The 22,779-nt window shown below is 41.9% G+C and overlaps 1 protein-coding gene across 14 annotated transcripts in view; it reads right to left on the bottom strand.

Annotated features, from left to right (window-relative positions):
* The window catches only part of LOC109983199 (neurexin-1a), a 338,575-nt gene that overhangs the window by 151,866 nt on the left and 163,930 nt on the right, over window positions 1-22,779 (bottom strand). For all 14 annotated transcript variants that reach the window (XM_065959877.1, XM_065959879.1, XM_065959887.1 and 11 more), the window contains 3 exons: window positions 19,654-19,844; window positions 17,583-17,756; window positions 13,178-13,297 (listed from right to left, as the gene is read on the bottom strand). In XM_065959877.1, the coding sequence (XP_065815949.1) occupies window positions 13,178-13,297; window positions 17,583-17,756; window positions 19,654-19,844 (485 nt within the window). The remainder of the gene's footprint in view (window positions 1-13,177; window positions 13,298-17,582; window positions 17,757-19,653; window positions 19,845-22,779) is intronic.

The raw sequence follows: 22,779 nt of genomic DNA, 5'->3' as shown, positions 1-22,779 counted from the left end.
CAGTCTGTATGGTATCTTAACATCAACTGACTTTAAAGGCTCAGGCTTCTCTTTATGAAGATGAATAAATAAAGGTCGTTTGATAATCTGGATCTGTAGCTCTTCTGTGCCAAAATGGTTGCCAGGGTCGTAGTAAAGTACACTGTAAAACTACTCTACAAGTAAAAGTCCTTCACTCAAAGTAGATCAGTATCAGAGGCTCAGGGGCGGTCCTTAGGCTACTTGATGTCCATCTTCTGTTTTTAAATAAAGGCATGGGAATAAAAAAAGTGTAATGGATTATTAATATGACTGTAATTTTCAGCCCTGCTTGTCATAAATAATCATGGACAGACTTAACTCTAACATCTCCTTGATTGAGTCTGGAACAAAGTGTGTTTGTTCTGTCTGGGCTTTTGTGAGAGCATCCAAAACACAAAACATCCTGTCTGAAATAGTGTTTGAGTCTTTGCAGGTTTCCTCTCTAAAGTGGGCACAGCTTTATGGCTGTGACTGATGCAGCGCTTGTCAACAAATAATGAAGTATCTGAATAGTGCACAACATGTGAAATCTTTTTTTTTTTACACCTGTAGAGTTTAGTAGAGTTCAAGGACAACTGCAGAAAACCTTCTATAGATCTCTTTATGCTGGTGAAGGAGAGGGGAGTTTGCATTGCTAAAGCCTTTAGAGCGTATAAAATAAAACTTGGTGCACACGGCTATATGTAGATGTACTCAGTGGGGAGTCTGTTGGGGGCCCTAGGCAAAAATCAATTGGGGAGCCCTCCAACAAGTGTTCAGCAAAGCTACAAAAGTGCTATCAGATGGGACCCCCTTAGGGAGGTTTCAAAATTTGCACATCTTCGGCCACTGTTTTGGGCCCCCCTACTGGTCTGGGTCCCCCAAGCTGTTGCCTGCATGTCTTGCCTGTTGACAAGCAGCGATGTACTACATTTGTTTGTTTGCTTTGGGGGCCCTCCGACAGTTTATTTTTTTTATCATAGGCTCTTTCACTTTCTTTGTCACTTTATTAAACAAGTTTATTGAGATGCTTCTGTGGCTATGTTTCAGGCATGGTGCACGTCTTGTAGGGTGTGCTTATGTAAAAACAAACATGTCTGATTCATATTCAAAGTGTGTACTTCAACTGGAACCACAGATTCACTCCAAAGGATAATCAAAAGCCCTTGACTAAGCTGATTTAGTGTACATCATTGAGCTTCATTGAGGTCAAACTGTACAAGTTGTGGTGTGCAGATTGAGTTTACATTTCATATCAATGCTAGCACGGTACTTAAAACAAATCACAAAAAACACTGGTTACACTCTTTTCCTTGAAGACCAGAGTTGTTCCAGCAAGTCTCCCACAATCAGTTTGTTTACATGCACATCAAGTCAAGCTGAATTAGGCCATGTAATTGGACTACTGTCCTTTTCCCAGTTTACAAACACCGAGGGAGAATTGATTTACTGATGGAAGTCTGTCTGGCTCTGCCACGGTGGGAGGCGATTTGCTCCCTTTCAGCTATAAACCATTGGACCTTCTTCTCCCTCACTTGTCACATCACATACCAAACAATCAACAAACAAGTGAGCAAGCAGCAGACTGGTCGTATTTAGAACAGTGAGAACACGGACTGTGTCTGGGTCTCCTCATTTGTTTGAAATTGCATGGATCTTGTTTGAGGCTTCACCATGTTGATACTTCTGTCTCATTTTCTTCCTGGCCTTCTTCTATGCTTTTAAGCTGTTTGACTTCAGGGTCAAAGCCCGGCACAGTACTGTGGAGCATGTGCAGAGGGCTTAGGCCATTTTGGGGCCAATTGAGGTGGTGACATGCAAGAAGAGATCAACTCCCAACTGCATTATCCAGGTGTGTTAGTCCGACTTCTGTTTCACTAGGCAAGCTATTTATAGTCTTTTTGTTTTTAGGCGATAACAGTAGGTTAACAATAAGCACATGTGCTTACTGTAAGACAGTTGTGTTAACATCTAGCTAAAATTCTACAAAATGCTAACCTTGGGTTCCTGTGGTTGCATATCGAATGCTGCGTAATTGATGCCTCCATATTCATAGCGGTTAGTGCAACGACATGGGAATTCTGGCTGGGCTGTAGGGGCGGATCCAAAAAATGACATGGGGAAGTCTGTGTCCCACTTGAAATGTGATTGGCCACCCTAGGTGTCACCCAAAAAATCTTTAAACCCCCTATTTCGGCTGTGTTGAAATGGCCTGCCGGTAAGTTTCTCGGCATTACATTGTGATACATTTCAATTGTTATAAAAAAGTGATTAATCATGAATACTGTAAATGAATTATCGTGAATCAGAATCTCGTCTTTCCTCAAACTTCATCATTTTCTTTGCTAAACTCAAGCAAACCTAAAACTCAACAAAAGGGGACTTAAAAAATGCTTTCACGCACCGAACTAGAGGATATGGGCAAACAAATAATTGACAATAGCATCACTTATTTTCTCTTCCGTCTGAACATCCATCCTTTATATTATTTGTTACATGGCACTGCTCAAAAAGAAGTCCCCGTACTATTTGAAGACCAGAAATGATCAACAAACAACCCCCTGATGTGGAGTGAACACAGGGGCCTCATTCAGATGGAAAAAGAGGAATGCTTGCCCGACCATTGTTGGTAATGTTCACAATAATCCATTTCAACACCATCAGCAGCACCACTGCACATCCAATCAAGAGTTTCCACTTTTACCTCTACGTAGCAGGTAAAAAAAAAAAAGAATTGAAGTCGGGTTAGCAAACTTTGGTTGTGCAATTAATGACATTCAATGACTCATCGTGAGGCATGTCATCGACTTGTCAATGTTGACAGCAGGGGGTCGGGGCAGCAGGATCCTGTTTGACTAACTGTGATCACTGGTCACAGCTGGAGTTCAACAAAGCCCAACCTCGTGCTCAGCATGCAGCTGAGGACATAATAGGTTCATCATTATGCCAATAATGATAATGAGCCGGTGGAGCACTCTGGCTCATCGTGAATTGAAGTTAACATGAATAAATATTAGTCGATTTTTTTTCAACCTCGGATGCCAATTAGGTAGGTCTCATAATACAGGTGTCACTGTGTTGGTAGCGATGGAAAAACATGTAATTAAAATGAATGACTTAATGACCCAGAGTCACAAAAGCCCTGTTCAGACTGAGGTTTCAGGACACCATATATATCCCCCCTGTGACATTTCACCTTCATTAAACGTCCTGGAGGCGTAAAAGAGAGACAAAGTGATCCCTCCTCTGTACCGTCTTTGAAGGTAGCAAAAGAGGCGTTACAGGGGCGGGACAGGACCGGTTGAGCCAGCAGAGGAGAGAAGCGCTGTCTGTGTGTGTGTGTGCATGTCAGACTGTGTGTTTATGTGGAGCTCCCACTGTGTTGTGCTCTCTTGCACTTCTACAACAGCATAACACAATGTGAATTCACAGACTGGGACAGCGATATTACTCTGTTGCTATACATTTCTTAAGACGTAATGACGACGGAGCTTTGTTGCTGCGCTGTTGCGGAATTGCACGATAAAAAGGGCTTAAGTGTCGCAGCCTATTTAAACACAATATGGCCTCCTGAAAAATGATAAGCCTGGTCAAGTAAGCATGGGTAGTAACGTAGAAATTCCGGGAAACAGAGGCCTTAGTCTTCAGATATATCGCTCTCTCTGTGTCAGGGATGGGCAACTTTGATCACAGCAAGGGCCACATGCATTTAATTGTCACTGCCAGGGGCCCAAATTGTAGAATACAAAAACGATTATAGTCACTTATGTCACAAATGTAACTCACCATATACCAGTGATCAAATATTATTATGGACATATTTCTGGACATGATTTCATGGCAGATTTTGTCATGTTTTCTTCATGTTTCCAATTAATTGATATGTCAAAATTGACATGGGGGCCACATTGAGGGTTGATTGGGGCCGCAGGTTGCCCACCCCTGCTCCATATCTTCCTGCACATGATGTTTCTGCTTGTTACCTCTGACCTCGTGTCGTCAAAGGAGGTCATACGCGTTCACAGTTGTGGAGGCTTCTTCTTCTTATTATTATTATCTCTATAACTCCTTTCTAACTAAGGAACATCCAGTGCTTATTGTGTTTGGAAAAAGTGCAAGTTTTAAATACAGTGTCTGTCAGCATCTCAATTTGCGATTCACTGAACTGAAACTCATATTATCTCTTCAATTAAATGACTTCTGACGCTGAAATAATTCCCAGAATGCTTTTCAGTGGCGGATAGAAGTTTTTTTTTTTCAATCGTAAAGAATGAGCAAGCAAACTTTTTTGGGGGGGTATTTAAAATTCTTGCCACAGTTCTCCCATGTGTCATGTTCAATAGTCTGACTTTATGAGAGAGAGAGAGAGAGAGAGGGGTGAGGGGGGGGGGGGGGGGGGGGGGCATATCCACAGCGTCCGTGTATCACCCAGCAGGGTACTTCAGCAGATACTCTGTCTTCCAGCCAGGACTTTAATTAGTATTGTGTTTTGGAGAAACAACAGATTCTTATTCCCCGTCAACACACCCCTCAGGGCAGCCAATTAATAAGGAACACCTCAAAGATTAAGTCCCCACCACTGCACCACAATCAGCTCTCGATGGGATTCTGATTACAGCAGAGATTTGACGAAGACAACTAAAGCTTGTGCTCAACTCTGATCTGAACCGCATACTGTTCATTGACATAAAAAAATAATGTTCAGAGAGCTAGAGGAGCTCCCCCCAGCTGAGTTAGCATCATTGCGGGCAGACCACAGCAGCATGGCCCCTATGAAGCCGACACATGTCAAACACTACTGCCTCTCTATAATAAAGACGAGGGGCCGGCATGAAGCTGCATCACATAATAAGCCGGAGTCATGCTCACTCACAGCTGTACTCTGTGTCTTAGCATCAGACATGTATGTTGAGTGATAGATCTCAGGTTTATACGATTTCAGTATTCTACCAAGACGGCTTAAAGATGTAAGCGATTCTACAACGCTCCCTGCAGAGCAAACTGCAACGGCAAGGTTACAGACATGTTACAGCATCCACAGCAGGAGGAGTAAGAAAACCTGGTTTCCATGCCAACAGCCTTTAGCCAAATATGGCCACGGCTTCCTGACACAGAAACCCCATTTAAAATTCAGATATTCAATCAGCATGAGGAAATTATTGAGATTGCCAATGCCAAGACAGTGACCGTTGATACTCAGCTGGAGCTGGAGGAAAAGGATGGGAGAATGAAAGAGGAACAAAAAGAATGATGAATATCTTGTGTCAACCTAGCACAGCAGCTTTGTGAAAATAAGTGCAGATTAACATCCTGAAACACAGCTTCAAGCACTGACACTTATTGGATAATGTGGAATGTGATGTATGTGTGTAAGTCAGAGATGTAACAGTAGCTCATGATAAGATCAAAAAAAAGTATACAAATATGGACGACTCAAATCGATGAGACAAAAAAACAATTTATAAACTTTTTATATTCAGTCGGTATATTGAGTCTTATTTTGAAATTGACCGGATGCTCTGTGCGTTTACTTGTCTGACTTCCTGTCCGGCTCAATCTATTCTGTCCAGCTTGGTAAGTTTGCAGTAATAAAGAGAGGCGTACAAACATGGTGGATGCACGTGAAGGTTTTGAGGTTAAGAATGCGTCTCGTTAGAAAGCAAGGCTGTAGAAGCGGCCAGACTAAAGAAGTGTTCAAATATTGCAAGAGATTGATGAACGACACATAAAGAACAACAAACTATTTTTGGAATCATGATGTTGGTACCAAATTAAAATTGGACATATGATCACATCTCTCGGTTTCATCATGATATACATCGTCTTAGTGCTTTTTTTTAGCACTAGTTTTACAGTGTACTTTACTACGACCCTTTAATCAAATATCTTCTTTCAAAGTTTTGCAAAATTACCCCATACAGCACTGTACTGTTTATGGATCCATGTATTACATCAAGGGTACTTTCATGTTAAGAGTAAATGACCATTGACTAGATAAAAAGGTCTTTAGCTTGTGCATTTAAAAAGACTTGAGCTAATCAGTTCAACTTTACATGTGATGTGCCATAATTCATGTAAGCATGTGTGCACATCGAAGGGGAACGCACTGGAGTGGATGCACTAAAGCACTTAAGACCGCTCCTCTCATATCTCGGGGCACAATGCCCGCTCACAGCTAGGCCAAGCTCTCGACACACACACTGCAGCCCCAAATATCTCCAGACCCACAGATTTATTTTTTTATATTTCACTGAGCAGCATTAAAAGAAGGGCCACAGCCAGGGCAAAGAGGACATTACTTCCATGTGACAGCAGGCTGTTTACTCCAGCGCCGCGTACCCCCCCCCCCTTGGCCTAACTACTGGACTTGTTGTCCCCTTGTATTGATCGAAACCAAACTAAGTGGTCTAATCCGTGCATGCGAGGAAACAAGGCCACCGCAGAGAGAGGAAGGGGGACGAAACTGTCTGCTGTATTCTCCCACCGCCTTGCTCGTGTGTGTGTGTGTGTGTGTGTGTGTGTGTGTGTGTGTGTGTGTGTGTTTATCTGCATGAATCTGGAGAGCGGCCACGACTTCAATGGAACACAAGTGCCCTCATTTATAAAAAAAAAAAAAAGAAGCTAATTCTAGGAATATGCCTGAAGATTTACAGTAGGCTAAAATAGAGCAAATATTTGTGCATGTAGAGAAGTGGAGAAGTGGACCTCATGCAGTTCTTCTTACTCACATGGTTGTCAGTGAAGTTGGGCAGTCTGGGAATTGCTTTTCTTCTTCTGAACCATTTTTTATTTTTTATTTTTTTGGTTTCTGAGTTTCTGGTTGTTTAAAATATTTAGTTGAATTCTGCTTCTGTGGTGCTGATGCAACAGCATGTGGGTCCCTTTGTCTTACATATATGCAGTAGCTGTGTTTAGACGATGTGCGATGAGGGTGATAATAAAAATAGGATCATGTTAGTTTTCTTCTGCATACACTTAAGAAAAAGCAGACCCATGTCTCTTACAGATCACAGAGTAAATAGTGAGCCCGAGGCACACATGAGACTATTCTCAAGGTACCAAGCCACTAGAATGAGCATTGACTCAGACACATTAGAAAATCAAGTGAGAGGGGGCTCGTCTTCGCCCCCTCGGGCAGAGACAGTGGAGACCAGACCCACACACAACCTCCATTGTTGATACAATATTGACATGGCACTAATAGCTCTGGCTCGAGGCACCCAGGCGAGACAAAATTGCGTGAAGGCCACGCGAACACCCCTCTCTCTCTCGCCGGAGCCTCTCCACGACCCACTTTACTTTCTTATAGCAAAACACCATTCTGTGTGTCACCGTGCATTACCCTCTGAAGCTTGACCACTGCAGGGGGAAAACTCCCCGAGGAGGAAAGTCCAGACTGGAGTTGAAGTCCCACAAGCACACATCACACTCAGGCTTCTCAGTGGAACTAGAACTCACCCCCAATAGCAGGAGTTTTAAATTTAACTCAGTTTTGGATACGCTTTAGTGGCTTTAATGTGCGAGAAAAATATTGCCAGAGCGTCAGTGATAACCAGATTTAAAGGTGCAGAAGGTGAAAAAAGGTTTTATATGAAATAAAACCAAGAAAATGGTGGGAAAAAAACCCACCTGATCGATGACTGCTTGTAAGAACACTGAAGACGTTGAAGACTGTTGAAGGTATAACTGTGTATATGTGAGCTCATTTGTTTAAAGCTGTCTTGGTATTTTACATTTTTCAGTAAGGGGGGGTTGGGGGGGGTCTCTGGAGGCATGACAGGGCATTAAAAAAAGGAACCTGTGGAAAATCCAGATGAAGCCCCATGGTCTTTGACTGTTTTTCCCTTTCATATCAATGCACTTTTTAACAGCTCCCTCGTGGGAATTATTCTTGAATATTTCCTGCATGCGTTCACACATGAGCTCAACCTCACTTCATGGGTACAATTTAGGGGGCTGGTAGGAAAAATTGCAGGTAACAGTCAGGGTGATTACTTTGTTCGCATTCACACACACAGCTTACACTGAAAAGTCTGAGAGTTTTGTGTTTGTTTGAACGCAGCAATAGTTTCCCTTTGTCTCTCTGACAACATATTTACAGATAGAAAAGAGGTATCAAATATAATTTTTGAAGTGAAGTCAAAAAAAAGTGTTTCAAAATGTAAACCCTATTAGGGTTTACATTTTGCCACATTACAAGCCCTATTATCAAAGAAATTGCAAGTTATGGCCCCTTTTTTAAAAACTTTTTTTCCAACATAGAAGATAAAGAGGATAAACTAATAAAGAGACGAGGACAGTTAGATCACGATATATAAATATACTCCACGTCTCATTTGTACCCAGTGCAATTAATAGCAATTAGCTAGCCCTCTTCTTCTGCACATTTGCACATTTAAATGACTTGGTAGGAATTCCCATCTCGGTCTGAGCTCTTGCCTTCCATGTGCTCCTGATGCAAAACACATTTCCCCCTGTGGGACCATTTAATGTCCAGATTCAGAGGAGTGTATCTTTGTCTTATTATGTCTTAGCTTCATCCTCTTTAGATCAGTTTAGAAAAGGACAGCATGCATTTAGTTACCAATCAGAAAGTTGGTTTTCCTGTGTGTGAGCATCTTCATGTCTTATATCTTTGGGCAGTTTTTCAGTGCAAGCATTCCTTCAACAGTTCATACATATGTATGTACAGTATGCATGTCCCAACACACTGCACAGGGTTTTAGAGAAATCCAACATCTCTTGTCAGTTCTGCAAGCATGTTCTGAATTTGTCAACTACAGCTGAACAGCTCTGCACCACTCACTGCAGAATGAGCGGCGAGATGATGACATAATGGTCTTCAGACTTTTCTCTTCATCATTGTCTCTCCAACACTTCTCACCATGTGATGTGCCAGTGCTGCAATTTATTTTAACGAACTGTGGACACCATGAGTTCCAGTTGTATTTAAAGAGCCAATTACTTCCACTGGATACCAACAGACGGGGACATGAGGAAGAAGAAGACAAAAAAAGATACAAGCCATGCTGGCCACGTTGAATCAAATTCCTCACCATGCGTGGTAAATGAATTATGATGGTTGTGAATGGTGTTAAACATGAATTGGGTCTCATCACTAGGAGCTGTTTTTGGTGCCAGGACGATTAAAAAAAGGCTGAACACAGACAGCGTGTGTGTGTGTGTGTGTGTGTGTGTGTGTGTGCGTGTGTGTGTGTGTGTGTGTGTGGGGTGATGTCATCGGCATGGTTCTGCAAAAGCACCATGCTTGTTAAAAACAGAACATTTCCTTTAAGTCTTTTATATTTAAGCAGATTATTGCCAGAGTAAATTCAACTTCTTTTCAGTTTATTTGATCTTTAATGTGAAATGCTTTGTTGTTGTTCATAAGAGGAGCTAACGAGAGGCTCCATAATTAAACTAGTATCAGTGCAACCTGAAAATGAAAAACTACATTATGCATTTTGTAAATAACTTTGTTCATAAATGTTTGCTTTGATTGTGTTCTGAAATTTAAATAAAGATCAAGTGAGGGAGGGCGGCCAGTGGCATAGTGGTTCCTGCACATTCCCCATGTAGGGAGGTCTGAAGTTGTCCTAGAAGGGCGGCAAGGGTTTGAGTCTGACATGTGGCTCCTTTCCTGGATGTCATTCCCCACACTCTCTCTCTCTCTCTCTCTCTCTCTCTCTCTCTCTCTCTCTCTCTTCCTAATTCCCCGCTCTATTCCACTCTCTCTACAATAAAGGCAAGGCAGTCTGTCCTGAAGTCTTCTAGACATTCACAGAAATGCATGTGAAATGGAGTTTTTTTTTTCTCCGAGCGAGAAGGCAGGGTGCCGGTGACTTCCCACAAGAAGAATCGGGGGAAAACGCAGCAAGCTCCCCGTTGCAAGATGTGTTCTTGGAGACCCGATTGCTCTGTTGTAAAATGCCTACATTTCATCTTGTGCAAATACATCCAGTAGAAAGTGAAATTCTCCTCAGAGATGTTTCTCTCGTTTTCTTTTGCCGCTCCCCTCCTCCTCCTCCTCCTCCTCCTCCTCCTCATCCTCCCCCTCCTCCTCCTCTATTCCCATGACAATCCATCAACACACATAAAACCCGACCATCTCCAGCTTCATTCTTCCTCCTCACAGATTTCCCTCTGCAGACCGAGGATGTCTTGCGTCACCATTCTTAGGACTCTTTCAGTTCATCCATGGTGAAAGAAAGAGATTTCTTAGAAACTAGATTTTTTTTGTGGAAACATTTCTTGCATCCCTTGGGGCCTGCAACATTGATCCTTCCTATTGTTCTGTCAGGTCAGCAGGAATAACAAGAATAGCAACACAGCAACCGGAATCAGCAGGTAGAGCACTTCTGCTTAGATATAATACATGCATACATGCCTTATGAGCCACTGTGCTCCCAGTGCTCTAAATGAGCTCTGTGGGCCTGCTCAAGATGAATATGTATGATATAGGAAGAAAGGAGGAGGGGAAAAGAAAAACTCCTGCGATTCTTCTCCTGTTAACGCATGAGGAAAGGTTCACGAGGAGTTCGCAATCAAAACATATCCCCCCCCAACACCTCCAGCAAAGCCCTCTTCTCCTCTGTTGATCCAAACACTTTCTTGAGAAATGAAAGGGGAGAGTAAAAAACGTGCACAGGAGAGGAGGGCTCCAGCCTGCGTCTCACGGACAGAAAGAATCCTTTCAGTGTTATCATAGGCTGCAGATATGTTCACAGGAATCTATTAATACTGTTCTGGTGATAACAAAAAAGTTGGGGGGGGGGGGGGGTCTTATCACGCTGGTAGAAGTGACACAGAATGCATTAACATTTATGCTGTTCTCTCCTCTGCTTTTTGTGTGCCATCTGAGGAGCCCGCTCTCTTTTTTTTCTCTCTCTCTCCTTAATGCAGTTCAGCACTTTGTCCATTCACCCCCTTACTGTGTGAAGCGCTGCAGAAGAAAATAATGACCAAACAAAAAAACCCCCCGGTGCATGTTTTGCATACGAAAGTAGCTCATTTTTTTAAAAAGGTAGGGCAGACATTACCCTACTTCTCTCAGAAGTTTTAACATTAATGAGCACTCGGTCCCTTAAAAAAAAAAAAAAATCCAATTTAACTGTCTTTAAGAGAGATTAATATCACAGAACTTTTAAATGGCCTCTTGTTGCTCAAAGTTAGTTTTCATTTTTTAAAGGGGATGTATGAGCTTGTAATTGGTGTTGGTCAGTGCGGTGCTTAACGGGGGGAAACATTCTGGTGAAAGTGCAACAAATAAGACGTGCATTACCGCTTAATTTCTTCTTCTGTGTGATTGACCCGTTGATGATCTTTTATTTAGCAGAACACAATGTTTAGTTGCCCCCTCTAGTGGCACATCTGTCAAATTTTAATGAGCTTTCACTGAACTGTCAGCCAGATGTCTCATACTTAAAAGTCTATGCCCCTTCAGAGGCGCAAGCAAGCTCTCCACTCTGTCAGTGAAGAAAATAAGTATTCACAGCAACACAAGCGTAGTGAGAAAATAAGAAAAGCAGTGTCAAGATTCACCCGAGTTGACCGAGTTACAACGCAGTAGTCATCGGTTACATAGCTGCTGCTGTTGTTGTTGTTGCTGAGTTTACAAAGCAAATACGTCATATTTCAGGCAAAAGTTCTGATTTTTGAGGACACAAATAAGACACTCAGACATAGGAAACACTAATGAGCTGGGATACAATCGCATGTGAAAGCAACAGGCTAAAAATGGCCCTGCTGTTGATGATAACACCCACCTTAAAACGACCGGCGCCAAGATTTTTTTTCTGGACGCAATTAATAAGCTCAACAGATGGAACAAGTTTTTTTTGCATTTAATGCTGTGAGAAACATGCAAGCAGGGGCCATTGCCAGGATTCCTGAGCCCCATGAAAAGAGATGACATCAGGAGGCCTCCACCACAGCGTCAGCCGACCCCACGATCTGCTCTAACCACGCCTCCATTACACACACAACACATCAAAAACAAGTGGAGAAAAAGAGGATTTTCTGGCACAAACTTCACCAACTGACAAGACCGTTGGTCTAAATTGTTAATAAAGTTGATCTTCTTACTACAAGTGTTGCTGGAGCATTTTGACTCCATCAAAAACAAGTGACATCATCTGTGAATCACCATCATCAAAATGTTGCACCATGCATTTTAGAAGGTCACTAATGATCGACATGATCCACTAAAATCACATATATTCTGAGAAAGGTGAGTTTGAGAATAGTCCATGTAAACACCCTCACAGTGTCTAAATGGTGAACAGCGTTGGCAACATTCAGGTACTGAAATGACAGCGTGTTTGTCTCTGGTGGAGGAATGTATTATTGGTTATTGAAAACCTAAGAAATGAGCTAAGATGGGTGCAAAGGACTTGTTAAACTTGACCTTCCTGTATGATCAGGACACTTTGATATAGGGCTTCTTGGTGCTAAAGGGGTTAGCCATGTTGCCTCACAGCAAGGAGGTTCCTGGTTCCCCGTGGGACACTTTCTGTGCCTGTTCTCCATGTGCATGTGTGTGTTCTCTCCAGCTTCCTCCCACAGTCCAAAGACATGCTCGTTAGGTTAACTGGTGACTCTAAAATTGGTCGTAGGTGTGAATGTGAGTGTGACTGGTTTCCTGTCTCTATATGTCAGCCCTGTGATTGGCTGGTGAACAGTACCAGGGTGTAACCCCGCCTCTCGCCCAATGACAGCTGGGATCGGCTTCAGCCCAAGCAACCCCAATCGGGAAATGTGGTATAGATGGATGATTAAAATAGAGGTCCAAACCCAAGTTACCTAAACAGGGTTTTTCCTGCATAGAGAACTCTTTGGCACCCCCCATAGAGGTTTTACTCAGCGCCAAAGGAAAATCAAGAGAAAAAAAAGACGATTCAAATTGCAAATCAAATCCTCTCTGAATGTATGTTAAAAACATCAATACATCAAACGATGAAATGCACAGATTTCTGTCAAATAAGGTAATACAGACTCGTAGACTATACTGTAATACACAGGTCGAATGTTTACTACAGCGCGTATTGTCACCCCCCAAAGGCCCACTCTGAGCCAGGAAAAACCCTGTAAATGTATGTTGACTGTCTCATTATACCAGAGAAAACCCCACAAAAAACATCCACATTGCAGGAGGAAGAAGCAGAATGCTGAGTCCTACCGTCATTGCACAGCGGCCCTCCGAACGTCGTCATGCTGCAGTCACAGCTGAAGCCCTCCCACTGCTGGAGACACACGCCCTGGTTGGCACACGAGTCCTCCTGGCACGTCGTGCTGGGGCCTTGAATGCGGAGATAAACGTGCAACTTGGTGAGCAGACTTTTCTAACAACGAGCGGCGCAGTGTGCAGATTGACTCTGCAGAGAAATTGAAATGTCACGCACAACATACAGACAATAGGGCTTCTGCAAACGGGAGCTCCCACAGAACAAACATACATATGCTATGCAAAACACTAACAACTGTGTATTCAGGCACATTTTAGTATTCGTCCTACAAAATCCTGCGACAAATTGCCAGATTGTAGCCGACTGCCTGCCTGAACTCCCAATGAATTGAATTGTATTCAGTAAACAGACACAACAACGGCCTAACACAAAAAACAGCATCAATAAACATTGGACATATTTAAATACATTTATTCAAGTTTAGTGCCTGGATTTAGCTGTTGGCAGTGATTTCTATGATTTCTATTGGACAATGGCAGCATCCAGAGTATCACATTTTACGCCTTTTGTTCCCTACACTTAGCTTGAATCTAAACATGAGAGGTGATTGTGTTCACCCTCTCTCCACACTTTCACGCCTCCCTGACCACCAGTGAGGAATGTTTGAGCTGTCAGATCGCAGCATATCTTACGCTCCTGTGTTACGCACTGTGTTGGGATCTCAGGGGCCTGAGTTGGGATCTCAGGGGCCTGAGTTGACCCCCATATAGACTGTAAATATTAACCGATGAAGCCTGAGTGACGTCAGCCATCTGTTCCTGCAGGGAGGCTCATCTGCAGCAGCCGCCATGTTGGAAATGCTGTCTCAGTCTAACTTTCAGTCAACCTAACGACATGCTGAGAGCTGGAGCTGAGGCGTGTTTTAAACCTCTTGACGAGCCGTTACATCACACCTATCGTTTTTAAAGTCCAGGCTGTAATCATGTTGATTTATAGAGTAAAAAATGATTTTTTTTGGTTTGTATGTGACTTCCTGTGTTCCTGGAGCCAGCCTCAAGTGGACACTTGACGAACTGCAGGCTTTTTCCACATTGCGTCATTTTTTAAGACCTGAGGTTGTCTGCTTGGTTGACACTGTGCTTTTTAGATGTTATTAGTACATAATCTCCATATCTGTTTATAGTCAGAAAGTTAGATACTCTGGCATGTGCTTTTTTTTATTTTTTTTTTTTATTTAAATTGTTTACTGTGTTCACTTTTTGTTTGCAATCTTTGTTCTTTGCTGCTGTAACCCCGTAAATTTCCCCGTTGTGGGATAAATAAAGGATTATCTTATCTTATCTTCTGCATCCTTACATTTATGTCATTAGTCTTCAGTTAGTCAGTCGTTGTGTCTGAACTGAACGACTGTCACTGTCTTTATCGCCTGGCGCTCTGTGCGGCGGTGAAGCTGAGTTAGTTCAGTTTATGGAGACATGTCAGTGAAATGTGAGGTTAGGTATTAATATCTTATGCCATTCTGGTAAGTTGTTATTTACTGCAAACAACGTCTGAATATTTTACCTACATTTATGACACATGAACCATATATAATCTGAGTAATGACTCCAACAGATCTGCATGTACTGAGCCCTCTGCTGTCGCACCATGACTACACGTACAGCACACATCTGCCTTTGATACTATAGTCATTTGATTGTGTTCATCTATTTACTCTGGTAGGATTCATTAAACTCTACACTCTGATCATAAACATCCTCTACTTGTTCCTGATGAAGTGAAACCACAGCAGGTGCTGCTCAGACTCACAGTAACTATGGTAACTGCTTAATAGTTATGCTTTTGCTGTTGCCCACTCAAAGATGAAAAAAAAAATGCATAAAATAAATAAGCTGCGCCTGCACACAGTGGACATATTATTCTTTATATATTTATTAACCTGAAATAATAAAATGATGATTATTAATGTATGATAAACTAAAACTTAACATAAGAAATCTGAATTTCAAGTGATTAATTCACACGTATTGCACATATTGATTCAATCAGTTTCCATTTCTGTTTCGCTATGAGAAGCTTTCAGTTTGTGTGAATGTTGGCGCCCCTTGTGGACGACGCGATACTGCAGATCTCTTTGTGCATCTTAATCTAAATATACATAGTTTAAGGCTTTATATGCGATTTTTTGATCCAGCAGATGTCGCCCTTGAGCACCAGCATGAAACCAAAACAACTTGCGGTGTTAGCATGCTAATGCTAGCGACCTTTATTATGCTGGTATCTTCACACTGCATGTAAATTTACCTGAAATGAGCGTGATCTAGAAACACAGTTAAGCAGTGAGTACAGTATGTTATTCTTCTTTTCTCTAGTCCCTCAATTAAACAACTTGTATACGTGAGGGGAGGAGTCAGCCGGCCGTCCCGGCGATGTAAACAAAGTGAAGATAGGACTCTGAAAACTCTGAAAACATCACAGACAGTGGGACTCGGGTGTTACACCCATTGTAGACAGTCATGACTCACAGAGTTATTTTCAGAGGAGATACTTGATTTATATTATATTTAAGTGTGAAAAATATTATGCATATTATGCCTTTAATGTTTTTTGGTAAAAAATGATCTCCTGCTGTGGCCTAATAGTCCAATGAGGAATATTTGCTTTGGAAAACGTAAAAAAATAAATCTTCAGCGTGCTGTAAATCATCTCGTCTGAGTTAAGTCTGCTACGTGCTGCCAGGTCTGCTGTGATAGAGCGCCATGAGATCTTTACTGACGATGACCCGTTTCAAACATACAGAAACATCGACTCAACTTTGAGTTAGTACTGCAATTGTCTTAACGGAAGTTCATGCAGGAAAAAAGGTTGTTAGAAAATCTAATGTTAGTCATGCAAAAGTACACATATGAAAGAATACATATAACCACGGTAAAATAAACAAAGACACACAGTGTGTGAGAGCATGTCAAGAGCCCCATAGGCTTTGATACAAGATGGGAGTGATACTTGTATTCCTATGGGACTGAAGTCCATTTCATATGTCAGGTGGGTGAAATCAAACTCGGCAGTCTTCTTGCTCAGGGAGAGTTTGGGAGTGTGGGGGCAGAGAGACTGTGGGGGGGGGGGGTGTTTTATATGCAAACAGAGGAGGAAGAGGGATATCAGACTCTGTATCAAACAGACAGAACTATCTACCTTGCAAGTCAGCTTTCATCAATGCAACTTTTGTCAGCAAAATAATAGGAAAGGAAAAGGCAAAGCATACCAGCTGTTAGTAAAAAAAAAGCACCAAGAGCTCAGAGGTGGAGTAACAGAAACACAGACTGTTGAAGCAGGAGGGACGAGATGGAGGTGGATGTCTGGAGCCAGAGGGAGGGTTTGTATTGTAGAGTGGGGATGGGGGGGGGCTGGGTTAAACTAAACTGTGATTGCAACTGCTCTCAAAATGCCATCAGCAACATGAAGTAAAAGCATGCAATTGTTAAGTCATGATTACGGGGAAGTGGATATGCTTTGTCTGCTTTGTTCAATAAAACTTACAGTGATGGAAAAGCTCACATTTTCTCTGAAACGGACCCTGCTGCTGTCAAATTTCATCAGCGACTATTTGTACCTCCTGACTCCCTTTAGCACAATACAATGAATGTTTCATCAGAGGAGCTATTTCCCCTCCGAGAGCACGGCCGCTGATACTGTGTGGCGCCAAAAACGACAGATCTGACGGACCCGTGCAGGGGCGCTGAATTCAATTACTTTTGTCATGTTGATACATGAAGAGATGAGCTGTTGAGAACTCAATAGAAAAAAAAAAAGAGTGGATGAATTGAGAAATTAAACTAAGTGAGTGAAGTTGGAAAAATAAATCAAATATTGTTCTCTGGGTGTGATGCACACATTAGACCGGGCAAATGATATTCATGCATGCAACAAAAGGCTTCATGCATTATTCAAAAGGATTGCTCCTGGCAAACTCTCAGATCCAAGCAAGCATGCATAGAGCAAAACAAAATGGGGATAAAATGGGAAATAACACTGGCAAATATGGCAGAGAGAGTAATCAGATTATGGCTAAGTGAAACAGAAATGATTGCCTGTGGAAGAGTGTCAGGGCTTGATGCATCCTAACTGAATACTAACACACTTTATGGATGTTAAATCATTTGACAAAGGCTGGCAGTACGGGGTGAGCTTTGCATTGTTCAGGTGTCGTTGTCCGACAAGAAACGTGGAGGGAGGCCTTAGAGATGATTGTGACATTAAAGGGAAACCAGAAAAGAATTAGGAGGAAGATTTTTTTGAATTTATTTGAAAAAGTGTGCATGCATAAATTAATAATCAAAAATAATTTTGTTCCACGGACTGTGTGAGCAACCCTCCAGTGTCCTTAGAGAAACTCACCTTCACACCCTCTCTCTATCTGTCCCACACAGTCCAGAGCGTCTGACATCAGGTCCGGGAGCCGCCCGTTCAGATCCACTGATGCCAGACAACCTTGAAAGCCCTCCTTGGCATGCACCAGTTTTGGCAGCTCCTTGAACATCTCCTTTGCAACCCCTCCGATGTAAAGGTTACCTGTGCAGGAAAAGACAAATGGGACAACACTGACCCCTAGTGGACACAAAATGTGGTGACTTGTGAGGCATATTACATGAAAGGAAAAAAATAAACTTTGTTTTAAGTTAAAAAAAATATCACAACAATGTTATCAGCATTGTAATTAAGACATTGAATGTTCTTAAGCAAAGACTAATAACTCATAGTGACAGTTGTTTTATAATAAGGCTTTCAAACCAGAGTTTAGACCAGACTGGTCATTAGGAGGGTTTACTGCATGTCCAGAATGATCCACTTAGGATTGAGTTTGAGCTTTTTCCCTCAGGCTGAAGATTCAGGGCCCGGAGGAAGAAGACTAAAAGACTCCAGGTCTCCTTTATCCCTGGTGCAATTGAAATTCTTTATGCAACTTAGTACTCAGGTTACCTTTCTTGCACAACTTTTTGCACATTTGAAAATCTCCACATTGCCCGTTTGATTACTTCTACTTCTAAAGGCCTGTATGAGTTCAGTCATTGCAGTGTCATTAAGTTTGCTCCTGCTGCAGAAATGATTTCCCCTTGTGGGTCAGTAAAGAGAAACTGATTCTGTATCTAAATATCAATCTGAGTCGTAACCTGTATCCATGCCAATTAAGGGAAGGAGCAAGTAAAGGATACATCCGTCAGGCCTTCTTTCAAACATTTGAAAATGTATATAAAGGTGTAGCATATAAAGATGATTTAAAACCTCTATCAAAGTGTCTCACACTTCAACAAAATGAAGCATTTCAGAATTTGATGAATGACATTTTAAAATATGTTGAAGAAAGAAATAAGTGATTAGATTTGTGACAACATTCATGTTTAGGGATAAACTTCCATGTAGGAATCTTTTTTAATCTTGTTGACTAATAATTATTTCAGATAAATAATGGGACAAGAAGCTAAGTCAGTTGGCAGGATGCAGAACTATATTTAAAATAGTGCTGAAGTCAAGACCACACTAACAGAGACCAAGACATACCTGAGACCAGAGGGCTCCGAGACCGAGACAAGACCAAGACATTTAGGCATTTAGACCAAGTAGAGACCAAGGCAAGGCAGGGCTTTGTGTCACTCATTAAGACCATTAAACTGGGAATATTGCCCCCGTAACCGGGGGGGTAAAAAACTAACTTAAAGTCATTCTTTTCTTTTATAAACGGGCGTTTTCCTTCTAATCACAGTAATGACGTGGGGAAAAAAAGGGGATTAATGATGGTCTTGACCGGTCTTGTCTTGATCGGTCTTTATCTTCCAAGACGAGACCGAGACCTTCAAAACGTGGTCTTGAGACCAAGAATGATTTTTGAGTACTACAACACTGATTGAAATAATGAGAAACTTGCACTGAACTTCTGCAGAGCGGAGGGGGCGTGAGCTTTGCCTTCATGTTTGTTGATGTTAGGGAGTCAGAACGTGCATGTGTCTACATGAGGCTAAATAATCAGCAGAATTCAGAGTTGATGATTGCATAATTCATTTACAATTTTAATGACGACAACGAGTTCAACACTCTTGAAGACATATCACTGATTAACAAAAAACGCCCTCTCAGGTAGGCAGCTCTTTTTTGAGCTTGGCTAATCATTATTTTAAATAAAGGTCTTTGTCAGTGGAGCATACACGGTCTCGTCTATGAACTCCCTGTTCCACATGCAGAGCGTCCATGTTGGCTGCGGAACAGATGGGGGGGGTTGAGTTTGACGCTAAGAGTGCTCGGAGGTGGTAATGAAGTGGGGCCAAGCGTTTCCCTTTTTTCCCCCTCCATCCCCCCGCGGGATGCAAACCTTTCAGTCCCAAAACCTGCTCCTCTCACCTCCAGGCCACTGCTGCCCTACTTAAACCAAAAAATCTTAAATATATATATAAATCTGTTTTTTCGCACTGCTCACCCTTCAGGTCCAGGTTTTTGGCCCCTGTGGTCGTCTGCGTGGTGACCTTGGTATCAATCTTCACGGTGTGGAGGTTGTTGGTGTCCCGGGAGATGATGACGTTGTGCCAGTGGTTGTCGTTCAGCGGCTTGTTAGAGTTGCCTTTGATCAAGTGGGCTCCGTTTCCCAGGTCGGACACATAGTGCAGATAGCTGGAAACAGAAATGTAACAGCATGAGTGAATGCAACCATCAACAGGGAAGGGAAGGACATGAAAGCATGTTGTCAGTGAGTAAAAAATTAAAGGGTTGTGCAACATGGTGTCGCTGTATGCTTTTTATATTTTCTTACCTTTGTTATTTTATCTCTCATGCTGTGTTTTTGCTGATCTTGTGCAATATGGGTAATGTGCAATATATGTTGTGTTGTTCTGTATTGGTATGTGCCTTTTTGATAATGTGTGGATGAGGTTTTTCTATTGTTTTTTATTCAATGATTCGAGTGGAAGTAGCTGCACTTTGAGTCCAAGACAAAATTCCCAAGGGGACGATAAAGTGTATCGCTGCCCTTCAGCATCAGTCATATCCTTCTTCCCTCCCAAAATGTTCTTGAGCAACGTTCTCCACGGCTGCCTGTTAATGCTGCTTGTCACGCCTTGTGAGAAGATGGAATTAGAGTTCCCAGAAAAGATGTTACTGATTAATTTTGGATAAGTAATTAATACACTATATTTATGTTGCACTTTAGTCCAAAGCGCTGGTCCATTTGCCTTTAATTTACTCTCTCACAAACACACACAAGCCGATATAACAGGGAAATTGTTTCTCAGCTGTCATGTCTGTTAAATGTATGGTTTATCAATATTTCATAGCCCATATTATGTGGATATGTTATGCAGATGATGATTACATTAGTTTGCGTTTACTAAATAGTTGTTAATAAAACATTAGTTCTTCCTTCTACTGAACAAACACTGATCCATATTTGTCACAGAACATCTTTTTTAATCCACATGTATCCCATCAAGTGCTTGACAAACAGCATGCACAATACTCTAAAAACAAAGAGCAACTTTGGAAGAAAGAAAAAGTGCAATTGAACTTCTGCAAAAGTGGAGCGAGTGTGAGCGTGTGCCCTCACATTCTCAGATAGGAGCGAATCAGAGAGCGCAGCTGTCTACACAGAGCTGAATAATTGGCAGGTTGCAGAGTTAACAAAAGGTTCTGGGCTGTGCTGAACTAATTTGTCTTAAGTTCCCTTGGTTTAGGGGCTATTTGTGATTGTCATGCTCATTTTTAATTAAAATGAATGACTTTAATGTTTAGCACATTGAATAATACCTTCACTCGCGGCGTTTCTTAAAAGAAGGTCATTCTATAGCTGCGTTTCAGCAATAAGAAAATGCGCCCTTGTGCGGTTTGATTTTCCTTTTATGTCGGCTATTTGTGTTGCCTTCATGAAGATTAAAAAAAAGAACAGTAATAGCCGACAGCTCTTTCAGTAAATATTCTGGCACGGAGGTGATAAGAAAAGAATTTGAATTCCCGTAGTGACGGCTTTAAAAAAAGAAGCTGTCAAGAATTCTTTCTGTTTAGAAACTGTCACATAGTATTCACAGCTGCATTATTAAATTCATAATCCGTTTTTATGGAGATTCTCACATAAATAGACGACTTGCTCCACTCATTTTACACAGTTTACAGCCTTTTGATTTCCACATTTGCAGGTCTTTACGCCCGCTGTCAGGTGGGGTCTTGCCCCACATGTGAAGGAGAGTATGTGGAGGAGAGCTGTGTTGTTGTCAAGGAGCTATTTCATCTCAAATTAAACAACAAGACGCCCACGCTGAACCAAACTTAATGTACAAATTACCCTTAAACCTGTCAGAATACAGAAAGTTTTCTAAGGGGAGGATGCGTCCCAAACACAACATGCCTACTGCAACAAGAATCGATCAAATCTGGTGAAGAGGAGGGGGAGAGAGAGTACAAGATACTGAACTTAGGTAGAGTTTTTAGATATCTGTGCTGTTTGTAGGGCTTTCACACTCGCACAAAACTCCTGAAAAACTCGCTGTTTTCAGGGTGCCAGCTGCATGTGTGAACGCAGACAGCAGAAGTCTTCTCTCAGACTTTATCTGGAGTTTCTCCTGCCTGCCCCCTCCTGGTATGTTTATGATAACAAAGTGCAATATTGAAACAAACCGTGCAATAATCTTGAAAATGTCTGTATATATTCCATCTGACTCTTATTTGTGTGAATATGTCTTGTAGCTATTATTACATTCCTATTCTATTTGATTAATATTTTGAATCTATATTTCTACTGTTATATTGTATATTTAGGAGCAACTGTAACGATCGAATTCCCCTCTGGGATTAATAAAGTATTTCTGATTCTGATGTTCCCCACAAAAAGTCAGAGTGAGCTGATGTGAGAACGCAGCAGGATAAAATCTGGAGAATTCCCCTCGAGCGAGTGAGAGAGGGTGGTGACGATAATTCTCTGCGATCAGTGAAACCTATAGTGGACTCTGTTGCTTAGTCCTCTACTTCCGCATCACTCTTTTCACTTTTCAAGGTGCAGTCGGGGTCTGTAATGCAAAGTGGGGTCTACAGTTATGAAGGAAACTTCTTCGCTTATTACTTCATCACCGGGTAGATCACTGTGGTAACTTGTGCTTTGCGCCTAACCAGCTCCGGTGCAGGTTATGTTCGGGATAATAAATCAACCTGGATGAAACATCTCCTACCGACCAATCAGATCTCTTGATCCCAGAGGTCTGTGAGCTGATTGGGAGACGTAAAGAGAAAGAGAGGCCGACCAACACTTTGCAGTATGATATTTTACATCTAATATATATGAACGGAAATATATATTATTAATGCTTTATAATAACCATCCTCAGCAGAGATGTTATTAATCCTTGAGGGATATTCTGTTTTACGCTCTGTTATTGAGAGACAAGCTTCTCACACACTATAGGGTGAATCACACACATTCACAAACTGGACCTGTGGACATGCATTAGTGGAGAGATGTCAGAGTGAGGGTGCTACACAGGGAGCACACCAGAGCAGTTGGGGGTTTGATGTGTTGCTCAAGGGCACCTCAGCAATACCCGGGAAGTACCCTTGCACCTCTCCA

The sequence above is a fragment of the Labrus bergylta genome, chromosome 10 (genome assembly GCF_963930695.1).
Source record: "Labrus bergylta chromosome 10, fLabBer1.1, whole genome shotgun sequence".
In the NCBI taxonomy this organism is placed as follows: domain Eukaryota; kingdom Metazoa; phylum Chordata; class Actinopteri; order Labriformes; family Labridae; genus Labrus; species Labrus bergylta.
Note: the sequence above shows the minus strand (reverse complement) of the source record. Positions and strands in the feature narration are given on the sequence as shown.